The sequence below is a fragment of the Magallana gigas genome, chromosome 10 (genome assembly GCF_963853765.1).
Source record: "Magallana gigas chromosome 10, xbMagGiga1.1, whole genome shotgun sequence".
Classification (NCBI taxonomy): domain Eukaryota; kingdom Metazoa; phylum Mollusca; class Bivalvia; order Ostreida; family Ostreidae; genus Magallana; species Magallana gigas.
In genome coordinates, this window is record NC_088862.1 from 33332572 (window position 1) to 33359262 (window position 26691).

At 35.0% G+C, this 26691-nt stretch overlaps 1 protein-coding gene across 4 annotated transcripts; it reads left to right on the forward strand.

The window, feature by feature from the left end:
- Nucleotides 1-22: 22 nt before the first annotated feature.
- On the forward strand, nucleotides 23-25482 carry LOC105342911 (bifunctional 3'-5' exonuclease/ATP-dependent helicase WRN). Of its 4 annotated transcripts, none has more exons than XM_011450031.4 (27): nucleotides 23-138; nucleotides 1906-2389; nucleotides 2682-2860; nucleotides 3333-3399; nucleotides 3795-3870; nucleotides 4246-4313; nucleotides 4655-4763; nucleotides 5008-5082; nucleotides 5636-5828; nucleotides 7090-7196; nucleotides 9089-9246; nucleotides 10367-10458; nucleotides 10994-11066; nucleotides 11414-11522; nucleotides 15612-15713; nucleotides 16436-16516; nucleotides 17178-17310; nucleotides 17840-17946; nucleotides 18063-18094; nucleotides 18334-18517; nucleotides 18610-18754; nucleotides 19604-19716; nucleotides 20101-20251; nucleotides 22688-22777; nucleotides 23481-23643; nucleotides 24436-24584; nucleotides 25167-25482. In XM_011450031.4, exons 2-27 carry the CDS (start codon nucleotides 1912-1914, stop codon nucleotides 25392-25394), a joined length of 3462 nt encoding a protein of 1153 aa, XP_011448333.3. In that variant the 5' UTR covers nucleotides 23-138; nucleotides 1906-1911; the 3' UTR covers nucleotides 25395-25482. The 4 variants fall into 4 exon arrangements, with proteins under 4 accessions (XP_011448333.3, XP_011448334.3, XP_011448335.3 ...); XM_011450032.4 differs by having other exon boundaries at nucleotides 18334-18511; XM_011450033.4 differs by having other exon boundaries at nucleotides 24436-24595; nucleotides 25167-25304.
- The last annotated feature ends 1209 nt before the right edge of the window (nucleotides 25483-26691 follow it).

A 26691-nucleotide genomic window follows, 5' to 3' on the forward strand; every position in this document is an offset into this window, starting at 1 on the left:
AATATCCCTTCAAGATATATATTTGGAACGAGCTAACTATTTATTAAAATGGCGGCAAAAATTAACTTCAATGTTGCGACAAATATGATGTATGACTCATGAGATAACGTTCGTGAGATACTGGTGATAACATTTTCAGTAAGTTATGATGCCATGTCAGTAATCATCGTCTTAATTTTCATAACGTTTTTGTAGACTTTGACAATAAACATGATAAGCAATCTCAGTGATAGTTTTAGATACTTCAGAAACTTGACATTGAATGTTGTTATCAGGTAAATCTGTCCAGAGTCTGAAGTACATTTGTAATGCTTTGAGTCTGTCAGAGCAGAGACATAAATAATTGATAATATGTAAACGGTGTGACCGTTGGACCGAGCGCAGATTTAACACAGTGCAGTTTTATTTTTGTATAATAAAATCTATTTATAACGCACACAATAGGATCCGCCTGCATGGTTGCCTACTCAAATCATTAGCCTAAGTTAAACTAAATGTCGCGTGCTCATTCACATTATGATGCATATTTCAGACGTAAAACGTACCCGTTTTGTCTTCGGAAACAGGTCCAGCACAATCTCCAGATTTAGCTATATAGCCTGAATAAGCTAAATAGCTTTATAAAGCTATTCAAAATAGCTTAATAAAGCTATTTATATGCAGTTTTTGAAGAAAATATTAATTGTAAGAAATGGACGAAAAATCGCAATTAACTTGCTAATAATATTTGCGCCACTGACCATTATAAACTTGACCCAAATGTAAGATAGTTTTAACACTGCAGCTTTTAAACACTTTTAAGCAAAAAATATATTTCCATTGTTTGGGTAACTGTTCACCACTTTGTGTGCAATGAGGCGTGGATAAGTATGATTTCTTCTCATTGTGATAAATTATTACCAATCAATTATCTTGTTTACCATAACTGACCTCCTTTATATTTCATTCAAGAAGTAACTGTGTGGTCATGAATCAGTTGCCCCAAAACTTTTAGTGCAAAGTCTCTTAAGGAGATGCAAACTTATGAGAAATCTTTACATGCATTGTTTACAGAACAGTTCAAAGTTGAAAATTATCATTGCACTAAAGTGCGATTTTTTATACATACTGAAAAAAATACACATTTAAGAAAAATGTATGACAAAATAGCTAAATGAAGCTATTCTGAATAGCTTAATAAAGCTATTTAGCTTATTCAAGCTATATAGCTAAATCTGGAGATTGTGCTGGACCTGGGAAATAGCCGAAGAGAGTTACGTTATTCCGAACTTTTTTAAAATTTCTTCTTTCATTGTTTATCAATTTAATTCTTATAACTGCCTCGGTAATAAAATTGAATACTTGATTCGGTATCTAAGAGATCAGTTCCTTGATGTTAATGTTTTTATTTTTCATCTGATAATTTGATAAGACATACATAGAACTAGTCTTGTTTCTAGAATGAAGCACTGTTGAAACTTATCTGGTGTCATCTTAATTTATTTCTTTTAATTCAAATTACCTTCTATTGAAACACTGGAACATTTTAATCGAGGTTAGGGGCAATAAACATCTATAAGTACCAGTCAATCAATGATCGAACTAACTTTTTAAAAACAAAATGGCTGTCAATATGGCGGCGCCCAGGGCTGGAAGAAATTTTTTTTTGCCTTAGTACCCCTGATTCAACTTTCATTTTTCACTGATTTTCTTATATATACGTGTTACCATTAATCCTCGCTTCGCGAGGCGGGCTTTGCTCGCCTCTCGGTGCGCTCGGTATTAAGTCTCTGGTCAGAGGTTCAAATGATAGACAACGAAAAGTTCTGAAAATGCTCGATGTATTTTACAATGACCCATAGGGACTAGGGACTTATCCTTCACTTCTATGATCATTTGGTTATTATGAAAAATATTACTTTTTAGTAACACATGGAGACTGATGCGTTGATAAAGAAGTTACAAGGACTTAGGAAATGTGTGACGGGCATTATAAGTCAGCTGGTATCCGGGGACGAAATTGACAACAGTACAGGCTCTCAGCAAGTGTGTCAGTATTTAGATGAGGCAGGAAAACTCCTGACCAATGTCGACAAAATTCTCCGGGGAGAAGAAATTGGTGGTGACACTGTTTCGGAGGAAGGAATAAAAAATGGCCCTTGTTGCTCTTGTGGTAAAATCAATGGCAGTGGAAGAAGGAAGGAAGATTCGACTGTGATAAGTGGAGGAATTGATTCTAAAAAGGAGAATGATGGTGCAGGATTTCAATCTGACAGACTCAGAGCTGGTAATGACTGTCAGAATAGACCAAATTCATTTAGTACGAGAGATGATGTGAAGTGGAGTGGGATTAAACTTGATGATGGAAACGGCAGGAATATTTCCAATTCAAAACAGGAAAGCCAATTAGGTGTATATTATGAACAAATCATAAGGGCTGTAACATGTGCATGCAATTATTGTTCTTAATTGTTTTAAAAGCACTTAGTCTAAATGTATTTCCTCAAAGTGTTGAAAAAAATTAAACATTTTTAGACTGAAGTTTTATTGTGTTTCAAAAAAACCCCACACTCATTCTTTAAATTATGAAGACTTATGGTAATTGTCCTATAATTAAGTGAAATATTTTTATCTCTTCTTTGTTTTGTAAAGGTATTTGCTATATGAAGGTAAACTACCTTAAATAAATTTCCATCCTACAGTAACAGATTGCGACTCTGATGCTACCGACGATGATGATACCCCACTTCTCCATTCTACCCACAATTCAGATCAATCCCATGATTCACAGGGTGTCCTACAAGTGACGGAATCTCCAGATGGTGGTCAGGATGAAGATGGCTTTGGATCTGATGATGATTTCAATGACAGCATTCTCCAGGTATTGACAAATGCATGAAGCTCTTGGGGGGGGGGGGGGCTAACATATGAAAAAGAAAAAAAATATGCTTTGCACAGTTGCCTTTTGACTCATTTATTTTAAATTGTGCTCAACCCAAATTTTTTTCTTCAACCTTTTTAAGTTGTTGAATTTCATGTTAAAATTTTTGAGACATCCAAACTTTGTTAGTGTTTCTTTTAAATGCAACAACGCAGCTTTATAGGATGTGTAGCACTGTATATTGTAACTGTATGGATGTTCAGATTGGCTCTTAAAAAAGACGGAGATGGCATTGATTCAAAGTTTTTTTAAGCTGATCAAGCCTAGCTATATAGGCTGTACACAAACATTAGGGCAGAGACCATTCTTTGAGGTATGCTCTCTACCATTTTATAATACAGCTAGATGTGTAATTTCCGTATGTCTAATACTGGCTTATTTTTATTATAAATGTAATTGTCTTCTTGTTAAGGAGATTGATGAAGCAGAGCGGAGCTTTAACAGCAACAAGAATGTAGAAGAGGACGATGGAGATGAGGGTAAAATAGTGACCGCTTACAGTCAGTTAAATTGAGCTGTTAATTGTCATCAACACACCCGGTCTCGGTGTCCAGCTGACACACTTGGCCAAAAAAAAAACCATAAATAGGGCAAAGCGATTAATAGGGCGAGGTCCACGTGTTAGGATAAAAAGTATCGACCTAATTTCCGAAAAATATGGTACATTCATCATCCAAAAGGTTCCTAGAATTCAATATAAAACATACTGTGATTACTTTCACAAAGAGCCCTGTGTACAGGTCAATCAAAGCTTATTCACAAGAAGGACACTATCATAATGGTTTATTTAAAATGCAAGTACTGTTATTGAAGGTTTTTCTCTCAAGATTTTGTCATTATTTTGTAGTTGTTTTACGAATATTTTAATTTTTAGATCCACAGAATCATCCCAGTGATCCCAAATACCTGGAAGTGCTGAAGAAGTACTTTGGATACTCAAAGTTCAGGCCGTAAGAGTTCTGATCAATTCACACACCATATCATACACTGTGCCACAACAAGATTAAGCATTTTACATGTTTTAGGATTAAAAATAAATGCACATTCAAAGAAGGAAGAATGCAGCCTGGTCAAAATAAGATATTCTGACTGGCTGAGTACTAACATCCATGAGGCCATTTCAAAATGACCTTTTTATTATAAATTCAGTATAACATGGTCTACAAACTGCTTGCTGTGAATTAGAATTGATGCTTACACTACATTAAAATCAGTTTCATTCCCCAAGTTTTTAAACGAATTAGATATTTATGACACATTATTATGAAAACAAATTGAATTTGTTTGTTGGTGACTTTTCTCTAAGCATGATATTTTGTTTAAAGGATGCAGTGGAAAATCATCAACTCGGTCTTGAATGAAAAAAGGGACAGCTGTGTTGTCATGGCAACAGGTATGTAAATGCTCAACTCGCATTATTTTGGTAACTTCAGTATGCAAACAAAATATTTAAGTTTCGTAATGAAACATTTCTTACAAAGTAGTAAGTTACGTCAAGAAAATGAACACGGGAGCAGTATGTATACATGTTTAACAATTTCGTTCTCTTTGTTTTATTCAATTGTATCCATTCTATTGGAAATGCAGGCATTGTGTAACAGAATTAATAAATTTAAAATGACTTTTTATCCATTTTCCAAATGCACAGAGTCGTTTGGCTGTCTTACAGCATATTAAAAGTGGCATAGTAAAAGTTTGTGGTTATTCTTTACCGATTTTTGTTTGTATCTACAGGGTATGGTAAAAGTTTGTGTTACCAGTTCCCGTCTGTGTTTACACAGAAAACAACAGTGGTTATCTCCCCCTTGATTTCCCTGATGCAGGATCAAGTTATGGGACTCCAGTAAGGGATTAAGGGATTAATATTTTATGCATAATCTCAAGTATGATACAAAAGTTATGCTTGATTTCGATTAAGGGATTGAGGTTATGCATAATCTCAAGTATGATATAAAAGTTATGTTTGATTTCAAGTAAGGAATTAAGTTATGCCTAATCTCAAGTAAGGAAAATATTACCCCTTATCTCAAGTTAGATTAAAGATTATGCTTAATCTCAAGTAAGGGATTAGGATTATGTTCTTTCAGAGCTGCCAATATTGAAGCCTGCTTTTTAGGATCAGCTCAAGAAAATTCTACGCAAGTGCGTCAAGATCTCAAAAGGTAAAAATCTGACTTCAATTTTTATGACTTTAATGATTTGTGTATCATTTGTCATGTAATAGGAGATTTTTATTAAAAACGGTTAACTGGAAGTTTTCTCTTACCTTATTATATATTTTGCAACCCTAATTCCTTGACAAAAATACATTGCTGATCTTCACAAGCCAAAGATAACTTCTATTTTTTATCATTATTTCTGTAACCAGCTAAAAAAAGTATTTTTGTTCACATGATTTGATGCAAATTAATTGAATCACCATTATGCCAGTACTTGAATCATCATGAATATGCCAGTACTTACTTCCGCAATTCAACCATTTTGCATCAAATAGCGTGAACATTAAAACGCGAATGCAGAATTTTTATCATAGTACCATTTAGTTAAAAACTGTTCTGAAAATAAATGCGAGATGTGCTTCTTGCGAAATTTTTGCGGATATTAATTTCTCGCATTTAATTAGGAATCTGCAGTTACCGTAATGCAATGCTGTCTTTGAAACCGAATATCATTAACCTTTTTTTGAATTTGTATTCAATTTTAACTTTGTTTTAGGGGTAAATATAGAGTGCTGTACATCACCCCGGAGTATGCCTCTAGTGGAGGAGTGAACCATCTGAAAGACCTTGACCGAGATGTTGGCCTTGACCTGATTGCTATAGACGAGGCTCACTGTGTGTCACAATGGGGTCACGACTTTAGGTCCGCCTACAGGTCATTAGGTCAATTGAAAGAAGCATTCCCACAGGTATGTATTGTGTAGTTAGATGTTGCTTTGCCCCTCTGATATGATAAATCTTTCGCCTCTGTGAAACACAAAATCAAAAGAATTTTCATAACTCACTATATTGAAAATTAGTATGTTTATTACTGTCAATTGTCAGAGCCCTAAATTTGCTGCTTTAGATATATGTAAATTAAGTGCTGTACTGTAGATTCATCTTTGAACCTTCATTTGCTTTACATGAAAGTTCAGCACTGTTTTGTAGGTCCCTGTCATCAATAACACAACTCATACTCAACTTGCAAACTTATATGAATATTATATATTAAAGCTGACATGAATTCATAAATAAGCATTATTTCCCTTTTATCTCCGACTACTGCCATATTAGTTGTCGATTTCTATTATTCTGCTAATCGCTAAACACCCCCTATATAAGGCCGAGAGCACTATTCATGCTTCACCGCATTCAGGAATTTCATACACCCGAACACGTTACCTTGGACAAAAAGACGTGTAAAAACGCGTTTTGAACAAAAAAAATATGACAACCACTGCACTGGCAAGGTATATCCAATAAACGACGAAACAAGACGGACTGAAATCCAGGCGCAGATACTTCAAAATCCTCGATAAGTGTAGATCGTTTTCCTGTGTATGTTATAACATCCCACATGCGCAAACAACACACTGTGGCAGATCGAGCAATGTCAATGATCGCATGGGTTTTAGAAATGAAGCGTTTTAGTAGGAACGGATGGAAACGATGCTACGTTGTTACTTTCTTGGATTTACTATCATTTATTGACTGTTGGATGTAGTGCCGCCGGGGTTTTCAAAAAGACGCAGACGTTATTCACTCTGTATGAACGACACACGTGTTCGATGTGAATGCGAAATGAGACATCACTGTTTGTGCAAAATAATAAAGATATCTGGGAAATCCATTTACAGAAAAAATGTATTTTGTATTTCATTGATTGTTGTTTTCTTTATTCTTTGCTACAAACATTTTACTACAATGTGTAATTCATGCATTTAGAAGTCTGTGCGACCTGAATGCCTCGATCGGAAAGCAACCGACCGTAACTTTTTGAACTGGTATATATACCCCAGTGGCAGAAGAGGAGCGTTCGAAACTAATATGGCGACCAAATGCTTTGAATTCATGTCGGCTTTAAGGTCCCTGTCTTAGATATTACCATTCCTACTTTACTTTTGCACTATTCTGTAGATACCTGTCTTTGATTACACCATTATACTTTACTTCAACGATATTCTGTAGGTCCCTGTCCTAGCACTGACTGCCACAGCTACGCAAGAAGTTAGATTGGACATCTGCAGAAGTCTCAAACTACGGGACCCCAGCATCATCTGCACAGGTTTTGACAGGTGAGTTACAAACTAAGGGACCCCAGCATCATATGTACAGGTTTAGACAGGTGAGTTTCAAACTATGGGATCCCAGCATCATCTGTACAGGTTTAGACAGGTGAGTCTCAAACTATGGGATCCCAGCATCATCTGTACAGGTTTAGACAGGTGAGTCTCAAACTATGGGATCCCAGCATCATATGTACAGGGTTTGACAGGTGAGTCTCAAACTAAGGGACTCCAGCATCATTTGTACAGGTTTTGACAAGTGAGTTTCAAACTAAGGGATCCCAGCATCAACTGTACAGGTTTTGACAGGTGAGTTTCAAACTATGGGATCCCAGCATCATCTGTACAGGTTTTGACAGGTGAGTTTCAAACTATGGGATCCCAGCATCATCTGTACAGGTTTTGACAGGTGAATTTCAAACTATGGGATCCCAGCATCATCTGTACAGGTTTTGAGAGGTGAATTTCAAATAATGGGACCTAAGGCCAAAAAAAAAAATATGTGTGTTTCCTATTTCATTAGATTTTAAAATAGGGTAGGTAGGTCGCCTTTTTTTTTTTTTTTTTTTTTATGAGCTTTTCAGTTTTCCCTTTTTCTAGCATATGCTTTTCCTATACATTAATAAAATATATACAGGTGGAGCAATTGTGAATAGTGACAACTGTTACAGAATTAAAGCTTTCTTAAATCTAAGATTAATTTGGAATGTATACGAAGATTTTATTTTCATGTAAATATAGCAAATATAAATATGACAGCCACTATGTTTAACTGAGTATAATACTCATTACCACAAATATATTATATAGTAATTATTAGTTCTATTTTCCTGGTCAACTGACATAACAGTAGACATTAATATCGTAACTGTAGGTGTCGAATTCAGAAACAGAGGAAATTCTGGTTGATCAGACGAGAGCCTTAGAATTAAATCTTTTCAATAATTTAAAAAAAATGAATACATCATTAATGGTTTAAGACTAATTTTTAAAATTTCATTTGCATCTGAAATGCAGCATTTTAAAATCATATTTATAATGTGAATGATTGGTAGGCCTATTCAAAGACTTAAAATGTCTGCAGTCTCCACACCCAGAAATATAAAAAACAACTTTGCCTCTGCTTTTTTCATGTACATCTTTATATTAATTTTTAACACATCACTGACCTAAAAAACTATTTATTGCATTGATAATTAAGCTAAAATAACCAAGGATAACTTTCATCCATGCTGTCAATCTGCACTTAGAAATCGATCTTTACTTGATAAGTGGTGTTTTCTATTGAATTATTACAAGCGTTTTTTAAACTCTGATTTGTAAAGACTCTATTGTTTAAACCAATTACGGTTGGTAATCTGGATTTGGAATAAAAAGTGTTAGGGTCGGCGCATAAAAAATAGGGTCGGTCGGGAAACCGGAAACACACATATTTTTTTTTTTGGCCTAAGCATCATCTGTACAGGGTTTGACAGGTGGGAGAACCAGAACAGGAATTTATCAGACAGAAGGTCTACTCAGTGAAAGGTTTCAGATTTGTGGTACTTTGATTGTCTAAGTGGCACATCATACACCCATTTACTGACTTTGAGGACAATAGCAATTTTATTGATACCTATTTCCCCCTTGTTAAATAGGTTTTGTCAAGGGAGATAGTCAAATTGCTGTTATCATCATAACCAGAAATAGATACATGTATTTTATTATACCAAAGAAGCCCTTTATAACCCTGCTCTGAAGGAGCAGGGAGGAAGGGGTATACTGTTTTACCTTTGTAAGTGTGTCTGTGTGTTTGACTACTTGTCATAGGCAAATAGCACAGACATATTTCACAGTAAACCTTGTCTTATTAAAATAGTAGGATTACATAGAAAAATACATAAAACTTATTTCTTTTTCAGACCTAACCTATTCCTCTCTGTGGGTTTGAAGACAGACACAGCCTTTGACCTGCGCTCTCAGATGACGAAGCAGGGGAACAAGTTTAATTTTGATGGTCCAACTATTATCTACTGTCCCACCAAAAAAGCCACCAACGATGTGGCTGCAATTGTTAAAGGTATAATGATGGTGAATGATGTACCGAGTGGTCTGAAAGTTGGAGTTAGTTAACAAGAAAATACGCCATGCAGTGGGTCAAGATGTATTGTTTATTTTTGTGTGTGTTCCGTTTTGATATGTTCACGACAGTTTTACACAAACATATCAAAAATATATTTCAAATGTTGATTACATATATATCTAGTACATAATTTATAAATTGTCACTAGCTATTTATTGATATTTTTGTCCCCCGCCGCAACGGAGCGGGGACATAGAAATGCCGGGCGTCCGTCCGTGTGTCTGTTTGTCCGTGGGTCCGTGCGTCCGTCCGTCACACTTTTTTGTAAGCGCTCTCATGCCTACAAATTTTGACGGATTTTCATTAAATTTATACCAAATGTTTATACCACTATTACCTTGGTCAAGTTCAAAAATCAGCATTAGTCGATACTTTTTGTTGGAGTTATGGGACTTTGACCGCAATAATGACTCCGTTTTATCCAAAAATTGACCTTGTAAGTGCTCTCATGCCTACAAATTTTGACGGATTTTCATTAAATTTATACCAAATGTTTATACCACTATTACCATGGTCAAGTTCGAAAATCAGCATTGGTCGATACTTTTTGTTGGAGTTATGGGACTTTGACCGCAATAATGACTCCGTTTTATCCAAAAATTGACCTTGTAAGCGCTCTCATGCCTACAAATTTTGACGGATTTTCATTAAATTTATACCAAATGTTTATACCACTATTACCTTGGTCAAGTTCAAAAATCAGCGTTAGTCGATACCTTTTGTTGGCGTTATGGGACTTTGACCACAATAATGACTCCGTTTTATCCAAAAATTTACCTTGTAAGCGCTCTCATGCCTACAAATTTTGACAGATTTTCATTAAATTTATACCAAATGTTTATACCACTAATACCTTGGTCATGTTCCTAAATCAGCCTTGGTCGATAGACTCGATACTAGTATACTGCTTGACCGGCGGGGGACCCTGGAATTCTATTCTTGTCACTATAGATATTCCTATCTGCCATACATTATTATAACTTTCTTATTAGGATTTTCACTGAAGGTATAAACATTCAAATAATCTAACTCAGTAACTATATCACTGATTCTACAGGTATGAATATTCCTAGTGCCCCGTACCACGCAGGACTGTCCCAGGCGGACAGGAATAAGGCACACAGACAATTTGTCAACGACCAAGTACAGGTCAGGGGCTTATCAATATCAGGGTTGTCTCTATAAATTGAAGTAGAAGGGGGAAATGAAAAAGTAGAAGGAGGGTCTGGGGGTCTTGCTTATAGCTAGATTCAGTAGATTGTGTTTAAAATGCAATAATAGCTCGGTAATTAAGGCATTATAGGCAGGGGAATTCCCCGCCTCCCGGGTCTTAGAGACAGCCCTGAATATGCAACTTGTTGGGGAGGGCATATTTCATTGCTAACTGTGTGTATTTGGTGGTGGTTGTATTTTACAGATAGAAAGAAATCCCAAGCACTTAGAATCTTTTACCTTTGCCAGGGCTCATAATAGAGTTTTTGGACAAGGCAGCCAATTGCAAACGGCTTCATACTTTAAAATAAATGGTTCATTTTTGGATTAAATTTTTTTTTGAGTTTTTATAGAGATTCTTCATGTTGAGACTTACTTCACTGCTTGTATATCTGACTGCCCATGCATGCATACACGTACATTGGAATATACAGAATAATTTAACATGTTCAGGTTATACATGTACATTTAGGTCATTATAGCGACTGTAGCTTTTGGTATGGGCATTGACAAGCCGGATGTCAGAAAGGTGATACATTATGGAGGTAAGCTAGTTCACAGACTGTAATTTTGGAGGTAAGCTAGCTCACAGACGATTATTTTTTGTCACCAAGAAGAATGCAAAAAACTTTGCTGCAATAGTTAGCACCTGCATAATGGTATAGCCTATTTCATTTCTGAATCATTTATCTAATACAAATTTTTGAGTATAAAATTTTTAAAATAAGTTCAATAATTTTGACATTAGGCTTTTTCAACAGCATACTTTTTCTGACTTAAAAAGTATACCTGTGTATTTGGTTTAACAAGTTACATTCAAGTCTCGTGCAAGAAAATATTCTAATTTTAAAATAAAAGTATTTTAATGTTTGTGTATTTTCTTTTAAATTAGCACCCAAGGACATAGAGTCTTACTACCAGGAAGTGGGGAGGGCAGGGAGGGACGGACTACCGAGTCAGTGTCACGTTTTCTACACAGAAAAAGACTTCCTGACCTCCAGGTGCCTACAAACAGACGTACATCCCAACTACACGCATTTCTGCACAAGTCATTAGTACATTCAGACAACCAGACATTATATAGTGCACAAGTTTCTTTATACTGTAAAACTGGTTATTTATACTGGTGGTTATGTCCACGTTTTCTATTGTTAAGGTCAGACGACACATTCCTCGAACATCTTTTTTGTATCTCCTCGTAATAAAGAGTTCGAATAAAAATTATTATTTATAATCATTTTTAAAATGATTTATATTTTTATTTTTTGCATTTGTAAACTTAGATTGCCGAGTGGTCGGAGCAGTGGCCGCACACTGCTAGAACTGTAGGTTTTAATGGGTCGTGAGTTCAAACACCATCTCCGGTTGTATATACATGTATCAATATATAAATTTTTATGTCAACAATTCAAGTGTATTTTCAAAAAGATTATATAGGAAATTGCAGAAATTCCTGGTATTAAGGTATCCTAATTTTTTGCAAGAAAGCTTCTCAAAGTAGTAGTAAATCAATAACAAATTCCTGGAAAATGTTATATAAAATTGAGGAACATGTCGTCTGACCTTGAACTATATGCGTGGTTATTTAATATATGGATGCATGATTTACCACTCTCAAGTTTTTTAGCTCACCTGAGCTGAAAGCTCAAGTGAGCTATTCTGATCACTTTTTGTCCGTCGTCCGTCCGTCCGTCCGTCCGTCCGTCTGTCCGTCTGTCTGTCCGTCTGTAAACTTTTTACATTTTGAACTTCTTCTCTAAAACCGCTTATCCAATTTCAACCAAATTTGGCACAAAGCATCCTTATGGGAGGGCGAATATAAATTGCAGAAATAAAAGTCCGATCTGTATTCAAAGCGGAGAAAACCTTGAAAATGTAGAAAAAGGGGGGTGCATTTTTAAAAATCTTCTTCTCAAGAACTACTGATTCCAATTCAACGTAGTTTAGCATAAATTATCCTTATGGGAAGGAAAATATAAATTGCAAAAATTAAGGTCTAATTCTGTTTCAAATCTGAGTTATTACGAAAATAATAATAAAGGAAAGGCGTATTTCAATCAGTTTAATAGCCTCGGATTCGGCATCCGGTAAAATGGGTAGACAAGACTTGGCCTGGGCAAAACAAAAGATAAGCAGTTATTAATCTGCCAATCTCATTAAAATTTCAGGATATTTGATGGACCAGTATATTTGTATTTGCTGTAATTATTGCTGCAAAATAATGCGTATTTGGAATTGACGATTGCCGATCTGCCCCGGCTTTTATTTTGCCACGGCCCGGTTTTGCTTACCCATTTTACCAAGACTCGTATTCCATACTTCTAAAACGAGGTTCTTTGTTGAAAGCAGCCATGACATTATACGAAAAAGGGTCGATCTGACTATGATGAATTTGCTTGTTGTGCAACAGTTCGCGTATGAAGGGAAATTTTTGAAACATGAAAAATATATTGGTGCCGATTTTGTGAAGTAAATTGAGGCTAAATATTTCAATGCGTTGACAGTTTTCACACATGACGTTGATGTTAGCTTGTTCTGATTTTCGTTTCGTTTTCATTATTTATGCTTTGTAACCTGGAAACTGTCGTCTGTATTTCGTGATTTTTACGTATCAAATCAAACAGGGACTTCGGTAAATCAAACAGTTACGTTAACTGTTTACCTGCGCAAATTAAGCAAAATCTGATGTAGGAGTACTGAAATACAATTCATTCTATCGGTAATTCGGCATTATTTTTTGCGTAATGGTAGATTAATGCAATAGGTTTTTGTTGAGATGCTCGGCATTTTCTCTAGTTTATTCAGTTTAAATAGAGTTTGATATCGCTTACGGAAATATGTAGGTATATACATGTATATATATGATTCATTTCGAAAAAATAAATTGTGTTCTTTATTTGTTATACATGTAGTGCATGTTTCTTGTGTTTAATTGTTAACAATTTCTATTTACTAACCATTTTTGAGCGTTTGCTTCGAATTATAAGCAAGATACAGAGATTTGCTAACAATTCTATGTTTGTACACAGATCTTAAAAGCTAAAGATTAAATCAAAGTACTGATAGTACTGAAAAGCGCTAACCCAGCTTCTGTATGTATATAACAGATATATGTATATAGCATTTCAGCTTCTGTATACTCACTATATTTCCTCATCACTGCATGACAGTCCCTGCAATGATGTATGTAAGCCCCGTACATTAATTTCACAATAACCTGTAAATTAGATTCACAATAGCCCGTGCAGTTATGTGCATAAACCCCTGAAACTGGTTCCCTAACCAGTTTAAATGATGTATACTTTTGCTTAGAGGGGGCGGTTATTCGATGCACCGGAAGTTGAAGTCTAACGGACCATAAAGGGCTGAGCTATGCTTAGCGCTTTAAAAAGTAAAAAAATTGTCAATATTTATTACGAAAATTTTCAAAATCTGTTCTTCCAGAAACCAACTTATTGAATTGTAAACTTAACCTTTTTAGCTCACCTGAGAATGGGGCCACAATGGGGGGTCGAAGTTTAACAAATGAATATATAGAGTAAATCTTTAGAAATCCTCTTCTCAAAAACTAATCGGCCAGGAAAGCTGAAACTTCCTCAGGTAGTGTAGATTCAAAGATGTGAAAATCATGACCCCTGGGGATAGGGTGGGGCCACAATGGAGGGTCGAAGTTTAACATATGAATATAAAAAGTAAATCTTTAAAAATCTTCTTCTCTGAAACTAATTGGCCAGGAAAGCTGACACTTGTGTGGATGCATCCTTATGTAGTGAAGATTCAAATTGTGAAAATCATGACCCCCGGGGGTAGGTTTGGGCCACAATGGGAGATCGACGTTTTACATAGGAATATACACAGTTAATCTTTAAAAATCTTCTTCTCAGAAACTAATCAGCCAGGAAAGCTGACACTTGTGTGGATGCATCCTCAGGTAGTGTAAATTCAAAGTTGTAAAAATCATGACCCCCGGGGGTAGGGTTGGGCCACAATGGGGGATCGAAGTTTAACATAGGAATATATACAGTAAATCTTTAAAAATCTTCTTCTCAGTAACTAATTCGAAGGCAAAGCTGGAACTTGTGTGGAAGCATCCTCAGGTAGTGAAGATTCAAAGTTGTGAAAATCATGACCCCTGGGGGTAGGTTGGGGCCACAATGGGGGATTGAAGTTAAACATATGATTATATACAGTAAATCTTTAAAAATCTTCTTCTCAGAAACTAATTAGCCAGGAAAGCTAAAACTTGTGTGGAAGCATCCTCAGTTAGTGTAGATTCAAATTTGTGAAAAGCATGACCCCTGGGGGTAGGTTTGGGCCACAATGGGAGGTCGATGTTTTACATAGGAATAAACAGAGTCATCTTTAAAAATCTTCTTCTCAGAAACTAATCAGCCAGGAAAGCTGGAACTTGTGTGAAAGCATCCTCAGGTAGTGTAGATTCAAAGTTGTGAAAATAATGATCCCCAGGGGTAGGGTGGGGCCACAATGGGGGGGGGGGTCAAAGTTTAACAAAGGAATTTATAGGGTAAATCTTTAAAAATCTTCTCAGAAACTAATCAGCCAGATGATTCTTTATAATTGTTAAGACTTTGGCCCCAGGACAATTCTTTGGCCTCACGAGAAGGTTGAGAGTTTACTGTACGTTTATATCCCATATATAAACTATTGTTAGGGATCTTTTTGAGAACTGCAATACTCAACACATGATATGACTATAAAATCATCCTGTTAGAAAAGGGACTAATGATTTTAAACATAAGAATATCCAGGGGAAAATGGATTTTATTTATACAGGATTTACATGAATTATTGTATATTGTCCAGATAGTTTGTATTATGACTCCATTGAGCTGATTTTATCATACCTATTGTTCCTCAGGTGAGCGATGTGGCCCATGGGCCTCTTGTACTTTTTACCTAAGCGATGGTATTATATGTGGTTTTAAACTCACTGTGTAATTGTAAAATTCCCTCAGGCATAAGTAACCACTTTTACAGTACATATTTTATTACAGACTAAATACTATATATAAGCTTTTAGCACTATAAGTACTTTCAGTACTTTAATTGTCGTTTTTTTTTTCGTACAGGCATTTTATCAGTGAGGTACAGAATGAAAAATTCAGAGAACACAAAATGAAGATGTTGGGGAAAATGCAGCAATATTTAAAGACCACAACATGCCGCCGAAGGTAAAAATATGCTTGTTATACATGTAAATATGTAAAACTATATTGGTATCTTGAACATTGATGCAGTTCTACCCCATTTCTCTTTGAATTTGAACTTCCATTTCTCTATCTGATATCTGAAAGTGTTTTCTAAGTTCCATCGAGTTCAAGATAACAAGGTCTGATTTGAGTTGAAATGAGATCGTGCCCTACTGTCACCAAAATTTTCAAATCACTCAACTCTTTCTTTAACTCAAATCTTTAAAAGAAAAAGTGCATAAATTTGATCTCAAAACACAAATTTGAAGCAGAGTATTGACTTGAGTAAAGTTGGTGACAGTGGGGCCATATGAGGCAATTCTGCTATCTGGCCTTAGACAAGCTCACATCCGATCTCAGTCTCGCATTTACAAAAGGAATATATAGTGGAAAAGTGAGACTGAGATCAAAAGTGACTTCAAGTGAGCTCGTCTTAGTTTTATGGACCTGGGGCCAGGGCTTTCATATGCTTTTTAACTTTGGGCCTAGTCTTTGAGTTTTCTTGGTTAGAAAAAAAACGATTTAATTTATTTAAAAGATGTTCAGTTAGCATCTAGCCCGTTATCAGTAAGCTAATGCAATACTTTGTACTGATCTTAAAGACCTAAACGACTGAGCTTAGGCCTGACTGTAATGCATTCATGCACTGTTTGTAAAGGCCTGACTGTAATGCATTTATGCACTGTTTGTAATTTCATTTATAGGTTGTTGCTATCTCACTTTGAGAACAAGAAGTTGGATGACATCGGGGGAACCACCAACTGTTGTGATAATTGTCGTAAAAAGTAAGAATACAACATATCACAAAATCTCTTTCCATCAAAAGTTGTCTCTAGGAATGAATTGATCAGCTACCTTATTGATAAAAGAATATTTATAACCCTAGTTTTGTTAAATTCAAAATAATCAAATTAATGCTGCAACAAAATATTAATTCAGGAATAATGTTGGGCTTATTTTTTAAATTTTTTGGAAGCAAGTTCAGTTATTGTAGGTATCAAGTTCAAAATTAACACATTTTTTAGCCAATCAAAGTACTCCTTACAAATAGAGTAAAGTGGTTGTTCATTTGAAGTTGAATGACCTATCTTTATATTTATATTTAGGCTTGAAAGAAGTCAGCATCAAAGAAAAACATTTGAACCAATCAAAGAGCCCCATACAACCAGAGTTGCATCTTACTGTGGAATCATTAGATTTCGTGGTGGCTCAATTTTCGTGGAATTCGTGGGTACCTCTCATCAACGAATTAAAATCCTCCACGAATTAATAAATTAGGGTAATAAAGTCATATTTCCTCTGTAGGTTTGAGAGAATACATGAAATGACGTCCCGACGAAGCTGTGAAATTTAAGCAATCCACGAAAATTGGCCCCCACGTAAATTAATGATTCCACAGTATTTCATTGGACATATAATTTTTATTGAGTGACCTGTTTTATTTAGCCTGGAGAGGAGTCGACAGCAGAGTTACTACGACGCCAAGAACTGGTCCTCAGTGCTGCCCCCTGGTGCTGATATCTGTGACGGAGAGCAGGATTTCACAAAGGAAGCGCGAAATTTGTTTGATGCCATACAGGTACGAAAAGAGAACATTTTGTGTAAAATTCCCTGAACATTGGCAAATAATTGTATAAACGGACCGATTCAGTCTTCTTTTATATGGGTATAGGTCTCTTTTATTCAGTTCATTGTTAGAATTTCATAAACTTGATCAAATTTTCAAAAAACTGTCACTCTTTAATCTAAATACGTACTTTAAAATCAATTGCCCTGGTTTAACATGATACATTATTGTTTAAGGTAACATGATCATCTAATATGGAAGCATAGTCTCACTTTGGTGAAATACTATCATTTTCCTTATTTCATCTGTATGATACTGTGGTGTCATTAATATTCAAGGGTATCAATTTTCGTGGATAAAATGAAAATCACAGTTTCAAGGATACGTAAATTCGTGGCCAATGACCCTTTCAATACAGAATGTTAATAGAAATTGCATTTCAATGAACATTTAATTTCATGGATCAACTCAACAACGAAATCCACGAAAATTGGTATTCAACGAATATTGATGAAACCACAGTATGTTGTTTTTTTACTAGGCTCTTGGCTGTAGGTTTGGACTAGCCACTGTAGTTCTGTTCCTTGTAGGATCTCACTCACAAAGAACCAGCAGGTTCACTAAACTTTCAGGATTTGGCAATGGGAAGTAAGTATTACCTCAAAACAAAATAAAGTGAATGTATTAAATTATTTTGGGAAGTTTTTGACAGATTTTCGATTTTGTACAATGAAATATTCATGTGAATGTATTTTGTTTTGTAGGTACAGAAAAACAAATTGGTGGAAAAGTTTTGGTATGAAGTTAGAAATTACAAATTGTCATCCCAAAATCTTAATCTGAAAGCCGAAAAAGTATCTTAAATCCAAAACATTCGTCATAGAAATGACTACCTTTTACAAAACTTTCAGAATTTTAAAGTCATGTCAACAGTAACAAAAAAAAAATTGGACATGATTTTAATGGAATATCAGTCTCTATAAATCAGAAACCATGTGGACATTTAAAAAATGACGTTATCATTGGCTCGTGTAGGCAAAGCTCTGATCTACGAGGGATATCTGAAAGAGGTGGCGATCCCAAACAGTTTTGGCTCCACTGTGGAACTGTCCAGTAAAGGGTCGGTGTGGAGGAGGGGAGCCTCACCCCTGAAGCTGACCCCCACCACGGACATGCTTGCCGAGATGAGGCCCCCAGTGGCTGTGACAGTCAGGTACATGTATGTGTCTCACCTGTTTCAATCCGTTTTAATCCGTGAATACCCCCATTTACATCAATTAAAGCTTTGTGTCTTGTTTTATATTTCTGTAGGCCTGCACCGTCTGTTTCTCTGAGTAGGAGTACAAGTGTACCACCCTCCGCGTCGGCGTCTGATTGGAACAGTACCAAGGAGGAAGTCAGGAAGACGGTGTCGCCACAGAAACCGGTGGTGGATGAGAAGACAATGAGAGCTCGGGTATATATTCATATCTCATTGATAATCTAAAGCCACTCTGATGTCAATAAAATTAATGTTGATTATTTGGCACTGCACCTGCAAAAGATAGTATGAAATCCTTTGATTTTATATGTACATGTCAATTGTCATGGATTTTCAAATTTATAGGCTGTCCCAAGATATTTATGCAGCACATTTGTACGACTTTTAATTAAAATATTAATACCTATGAAAGAAGTAAAATCGAAATCGATGAAAGGGAAAATTTCTAAGATATCTTCATTGCTACACTATCATTTTTCACCTGAAAAAAATCACAGGAATGAAAACAGATTTCTTATGTAGATTTATAATTGGGAATGTTTTACATCTTTTATCCATTCGGAACTCACTCAGAATATCTCATGCTATTTTACGTTATCCTCCCGCTTGCTGCAATACAAAATCCCTGTAGACATCACATTTTTTAGCTGTGTATTGAATCCTGATAAGCTAACAGGGGCGCTGAGGTATTTATAGATATCGAGTAATAAGCAAAATGTAAATCCAGGATATCTTGGGACAGAGTATAGAATTTAGTTAATGGATTTACTGTATGATTAAATAATGAAAAAAGTTTTTTTATGGATTGAAATTCATGGGAAATCCAAGAAATTTGATCAAACAAAAATAATATGATTCTATTGGAATCTTAAGCAGCTGAAAAGATTTTTCTGTAAAATTAATGTAGAATTGGTGCGCAAGTTCCAAATCTTTATAATTCAACATAGGTATTTCAAGAAGCATGATCAAAAATTCGGATTCATCAAACAGAAAAGTAAAAATGAAAACTGTATTAAGACTATAGTTGGATTGGTTTGATTGTAGGCTGATTTGTACGCCAAGCTGGTGAAGAAGAGGAATGACCTGGCCCAGGAGACAGGATACACGCCTCACTCCATCGCCAGCAATAAGGTGCTACTGGACCTAGCCAAGATCAGGTGAGTCATTATCTCCCTGTATGCCTCACCCAGCAACCTCCAAACAAACTCAGGTGAGACAGTATATCCCAAACTCAGCTGAAACAACCCCCCCCCCCTTAGGCTTCATCAATTACCAAATAGCCATTTTATTTTGATGGACAAAAATTTGGTAATAAACCAATCTTAATTGTTCTCATGAAAGTATATGAACCCATTTGGATAGATGCTTGATCAGATTGGGTAGACTGAGAGTTGCTCAAATTGTAAGAAATATACATCACACTGAAATAAATCACTGCTGAAAACTAAGTCAGACTTGGTGATTTCACGGACCAGATCAGAAGGAGAATTGGACGATAGGTTTACATTTGTGAACCAAGTTTTGATATTTTGTTTGTACAGACCCAGTAACAAGGACTCGCTGCTGAAATTGGAGGATTTCCCGCAGGCCAAAGTGGAGAAGTTTGGTCCAACGTTCATCAAGATCCTAAAAGATTACTGCCAAGAAAAGGACGTCAAGATGGACGACTTCCCAGAAATAAAACTGACAAAGGTATTCCTATCCTCCTCTGTATGGGTTGGTTTTTTTATTCCGCAAGATATTATTATTAAGCTCTTGTTTACCAGTCAGGGGTGTGACTGAAATCTATCATATTGAAAAATAACTGATTAATATTGTCATTTGTACTAACTACATAATGTACACATCTTTTTATTTTTGTAAATATGACTTGTTTTCACCATATTTCCATTCCAAAGTTAATTCTTTCAACCCATTTACTTCATAGTACACTATCCTGCCATGGTACTCCATGTAGAGAAACACCTTGATTCACAGTTAAAACCAAAATAAATTAGTGCACCCTGTAAAACAAATGAGATAATTAAGTGCGCCCAGACTTACCAATTTATTTAAAAATGAAGATTTCTTGTCATGAAACTGAAGTTTAGTAATAACTGAAATCCATCATTTTTAGAAATAATGATGAAAAACAGTCATATTAACTATTTGGGGTTTATTTTAAGGTATCTCACACCTCATGTTTTGATTACATTGCGCATATGATCATTATATTTAAAATGAATATGATTTTATTTATTTAATAGATATTTAACAGATAGATTATTATTTCATAATTACACAACATTCATAAAGAAAATCCATTTGAATTCAAGAAACAAACAAATTTTTTGGGGAACTATTTTTTCGTGCGGAAGGCTTTTTAGACGAAAATGACAGAAACAAGCAATTTTATGAATTTTCAATATACTTTTCTTTTTATTATACTTTATTCATTATTCACATTTTTAACATTTGATAGGTTTGTAACATATTTTATAGGTTCTGTGTGACATGTACAAAATCAAATCTTGAGAATATGATAGCCGTTTAGCATAAAATCATGCATATATATAGAACATGTCTGAATTTTTTAAAGCCAAATTTTGCAAGAATTTTACCTTTGAAGCCCTATATCTAAAATTTGACATCACTGACCCCCATGTTATATTATCTCAAAATGATACTGAATACATATTTAGGCAAACTGGATTAATCTTATAAAATTCTTGATATTCAAAAAGTTTTTATTTCAAATCAAATTGTAACTATTATAGAAATTGTCTATTTTAAGTGCAAAAAGGTCACACAAAAATTTATGCAGCTTTGTACAAATTTTTTTCGTAATCCCTTTCTTCATTGTGACCATTGTGCATAATTAAAAACAATATTTGAAGAAATAAATTTGCTTAATCAAAAATACTGACAACAAATCCTAATCAGGATGAAATCGCATTTTAGGTGCAAAAAGGTCAAATTAAATGGGCCATAACTCAGAGGGATGGATACTGATCCTCCATTATCTTTGTATTTTTTAAGTTTGTTTTGTCTATAGATTTCAATGATATACTTCTCAAGAAAATCTTGATACAACAACATTGAGGAGTGGGATACCTTAAGATATAGAGTTACCTCTGACTGTATTTCATCATTTTTTATCAAATTGGTAAGTCTGTAAGTTAGTAGAAATGACAATAATCAGTTATTTTTCAATATCAATGATGGATTTCAGTCGCACCCCTAACTGTTTACCATTGTTAGATTATTTAAGGAATGAACTCAGTATCTACCCAAGTTATACGAGTATAATCTGGGTTGGGGAAATTTACTCTTTATAAAAAAGCGTAAATTGCTCCAACCAAGGTTATACGAGTATAACTTGGGTAGATATTGAGTTCATTCCTTATAATTTAATTTTCTGTAATTTGCTGTACAAATTGAGTCTGTTTTACTTATAAAAATTTTATTAATCTGTTCAAAATTCAAACATAACGTCAAGCGGATTTGTATGTTTTAATTTGACGTTGGTGCATTGTGATGTGTCTTGTGACGTTCAAACCAGGTTATACAAATTTAACTAAATTTTTCTATCCAATCAAATGCTGCGTTACAACCAGAAATAAATAATTTACTGATAAATTGTTGAGCGTATGGTAACCATGGTAACAGTGAAACATACAGTGTAGGTTACAGGTGTTAAAAAGCAAATTCAAGCATACAGCGGAGTCTGTTTCATTTCCTTAATCTCAAAAATGTATGTCTATTGATTAGACTATTGGATATATTTAGGCATGATTTACTAATTCAAAGGATTACCTTTGTAAAGAATCAAAATTTCTTGATACATGGGGTTAGATTTGATCATGTTTTACATACTGTAGAAGCACATGTTTTCGTTGGGTAAAAATTTTATTATTTTTAAACCAAATACAATTTCCTTTGCATTCAATTTTTGCCATATCGTAATACCTAAAATAAATTGTGTGTCAACTATGTATTTATTGATACTTGGGTTTAAAATTCGGCATGGATTTAATTTCGTTGATTAATACTGCTAGCGAAAATAACGAAATTAAATCCTCAACGAATATTTCTGCTTCTACAGTAATATGATACATAATGATACACAGATATATTTTATATCCACAGAATGACACGGACCTAATGAGGGAATTGCTCCGGTTAACGGAAACACAGAGAGCCTCCTATGTGTTGTTCAACAGAGACAACAAATCTGTGGTAAGTTACCTCCCATACTCTCCTGTTGACAACAGCTTTGTTATCTACTGTAAATTCCTAATGAAACGCCAGGAATTATATTCCATGTGAAATCACGAGAAGCCCGTCTCGCGAACACAAAAACATTGCTTTTATTTTTTTGGACAAAAAATAAAATTTCAGCATTCGCGATTTAATGTTCTCGAGCTTTGATGGAAAACCGCTGAATCGCGGAATTAAGTACTCGCGTAAAATAAGGAATATACAGTATTATGTGGTTAAAAGTGATTTACTTACACAAGGACTTCTGTGAAACTCGGGATTTAGAAACTTTAATGTTCATTTTTTATTTATTTTTTTTATTTATTTATTTATACAGTTGATTTACATATTCAATCCATAACTAAAGAGCTCCATTAAGGGCAGATAATAAATATTGGTATTGTATGTAAGAGTTATGCTTTTCATCAAAATCATCAATTAAAGTAATTTACTTACTCAAGGAATTCTATAAAAACTCGGGATTCAGAAACTTTAATAAGAGGTGGCATTGATTTACATTGAGCTCAATGAAAGAACATGTGCATTATTCAATCCAACTTCTTATAACACAAGAGCTTCATTAAGGGCAGATAATAGATATAAATATCATATGTTAAAGTTACGCTTTTCAATTGATGCCGACAAATATTGACAAAACCAGATAAATTCTTGCATGTTTTAGGAAGAAGTGGCTTCATTGCGGGGTCTTAAGACTACGACCGTTGTCAGCCATCTTTGTGAAGCCATCAAGGTGGGGCTGGAGGTGGATCCAGTGAGGGTGGGGGTGACCTCCCAGATAGAGAGCCTCATTACCAGGGTCATCCGGGGGCCAGAAATCAACTCAGGTGGGTGAAAAAACTCCCAGAAATCAACTCAGGTTGGGAAAAATGCCCAGAAATTATTCAGGTGGGGAAAAATGCCCAGAAATTAACTCATGTTGGTAGAATCATGCAGAAAGGAATTCAGGTGGGTAAAAACATCCAAAAATCAACTCAGGTGGGTAAACACACCAAGAAATCAATTCAGGTGGGTGAAAAGCCTAGAAAAAAAAAATAAGTACTAGGTGGAATGCCAATGTGTTTGATCTGGCTAACTACTGTTTTAAAAATTTTATCTTTAAATGTTTTAAGATTTGTCCAAAGAATATCTGAGTCTCTTTGATTAATTATCAACACCAACTGCTAATTGAAGAACAATATTTTATTCTTGTAAAATGCACGAAAAATAAAATAAAAATTCATGCTTTTATATAAAGTTAAAGTTCAGCTTTTCTAAAGATTGGTTTTTCAAGAAAGGTGCCATTTATCTTTCTTTGAAGCTAAATTGAACCATTCAAACAATGTTCTGAAATGAATGATGTATGTTTTTTGAAAAGGTAAATGAACTACTGTACATGCAGAAATATTCGTTGAGGATTTAATTTTTGTTGGCAGTATAAACCAACGAAATTAAATCCATGTCAAAAATTTAACCCAAATATTAATAAATACAGAGTTAATAAGCAATGGTAGGGATTATGATACAATGAAATTAAATGCCAAGGAAATTGTATTTGGTTTAAAAACGGCAAAATTTTAACCCAACGAAAATATGAGCTTCAACAGTACTTGTATAGCTGCTGTTTTTGATATCTGCAGTGATCAGCAAACTGACCCCAATAAAGGACAGACTGCCGGACTACATCGAGTACAACCAGATAAGGGTGGTCATTGCCGGACTCGTCCAGAAGTACGGTCAGGTCATGTCACCCACAGGAGATCTGGTGCTGGACGCCCCCTCCTCTCAGGTAAAAAACAGGTACTCGAAGGGAGACAACTCAGCTTTTGCTTAATACACACATGTGTATTTTTCAAGATACTTAGAATGTATTATATTGAATATAATGACAGCAAGATATTTTAAACATATTAAGCTTATACAATATTTGGTTATATTGATTTTTCAACAAGTTGGCATTAATTTGAATCGGCATATTTTTTATAGTACCTATTTTCATACATATATATGCAAGGCATTTAGCAAATGAATGTACTATATTAGTTGAAGCCACTTTCTGCAAAATTGCTGAATAGAATACACAGTAAAATGTACTACATGTACATGTAGTGTATGTTTGGCTTGCTGACCATTTAATAATCTAACACATCCCTTTGACTGGAAGATTAATGTATTAGTAAGTCAGTTTTTAGTTTTAACAGTCATTCTGAAATCATGAATATACATGTATATAAAACTTGTGGAAAAGGGTATAAATCACTTTTAAGTCTTTGTTTTGTATTCAAGACCTTGTTATGAAATTTTGATTTATTGAGCCAGTTTCCTAATTCAAGCAATGCTTGTACATTATATTTATATACATGTATTTCAGGACTTGACAGACAATACAAACTCAGACATTGATGGCGCCAGTGTTAAAGTTGGCGGTGCTAGTGGTGTCTGTGACAGCGGTGCTAGTGCGACACAGTCCTCTCAGAGTCTGTCCCAGGCGGACAGCACAGAAACCACGGGGCAGAAGAGAAAGTTACCAGGATGGATGGACGGAAAAACTAAGCCTGTCATGTCCAAGAAAATGAGGTCCAACAGCCTGTTTCGTTAGGACAGAACACTGTGGTCCTGGGTACATAAGATTTCAAACACTGCATGCTGTCAATTTGTACAAAATTAAATCATGATTAACTAACAAATTATTTTCTTTATTTATAAGTGGGATAATCATGCCTTGTTATTAAGACACGAAACGGAGTAGTTAACTCTCCAGATATATTCCATTGTTGATAAACAATGTTTGAATCACATCAATTTTTTTCCCATCGGAAAGAACAGTGGTTTGCGACATATATTCAAGAATTCAGAAACAATTTTGTTTGTGTGCATCATTTTACCTTCAAGTTGCCCAATAAGCCATAATCATACTCTTGTTAACAAATGGATGGTACCGTTGATTCCTTACTTTATTCGAATACTTAATTCCTTGAGTCAACTGTCCTGTATCAATTCAGAAGAATATAAAATCACGAACGCCAAGTTTTTATCAAAGTTTTACATAGTGTACATCTGTTGGAAAAATTTGGGAGATGTATTTCAAAATTGTGTGCAGATATTGGTTCCTTATGCTTTATTAGGAACTAACATTATTTCAAGATAAGCTTATTGAAGTTTATCTCATTATTCAAATTACAGGTACATGTATCTACTGACTGTGGTTTCATTCTGACTTATATACTGATATCGATGAAATTGCACTTTTTAAAAATGAGCATTTGATTTTTAAGATCAATCAAAAACCAAATTGAAAATTGGTATACAAAGAACAGAGGTTCAGCACAGCATGCACTACCCGATGTGTCCTACTTTATAGGGTTGTCTAATTATATTATTTATATTATATGTACACTACCGATCAGCCCCAACCTAACACCAGAGTAAACCCCAACTAAACCCCGGGTTTACTTTTGGGGTGTACTTGGGTTTACTTTTTGAAAATATGGGTCCATTAGGGGTTTACCTTGGGTTTACTCGGGGTTTACTTTGGGTTAACATGGAAATTGCTATTGAGGTCAAATTTATGCATTGAAGTGTGAAGCAGACCTGTTTTCTATCTTGCCATCCCACTGCATGTAATTCCTGCCTCTTGTATATTCCTAATACACAGTTAGCGTCTGCTTTCAGGGGTATACTTGTGACCGGGTTACTCTCTGTGTCCACTCTGGGTTTACTTTGGGTTTACTCTGGGTCCACTCTAGTAAACCCTGAGTAAACCCAGGGTTTAGTTGGAGTTTACTTTCTGTTAGGTTGGGTCTTATTGGTACTGTATATTCACCATCAAGCATCATCTGGTGGTGCTTATTGGACTCTGGACAAACTTAATCACAGGGAAATGGTGCCAGAATGTA

Coding starts and splice junctions, on each gene's coding strand:
- LOC105342911 (XM_011450031.4), top strand. CDS start 1,912: ATGGAGACTGATGCGTTGATAAAGAAGTTACAAGGACTTAGGAAATGT. Junction 10,459..10,993: donor TTGTCAACGACCAAGTACAG/GTCAGGGGCTTA, acceptor ATGTACATTTAG/GTCATTATAGCGACTGTAGC. Junction 11,523..15,611: donor AAAGACTTCCTGACCTCCAG/GTGCCTACAAAC, acceptor TTTTTCGTACAG/GCATTTTATCAGTGAGGTAC.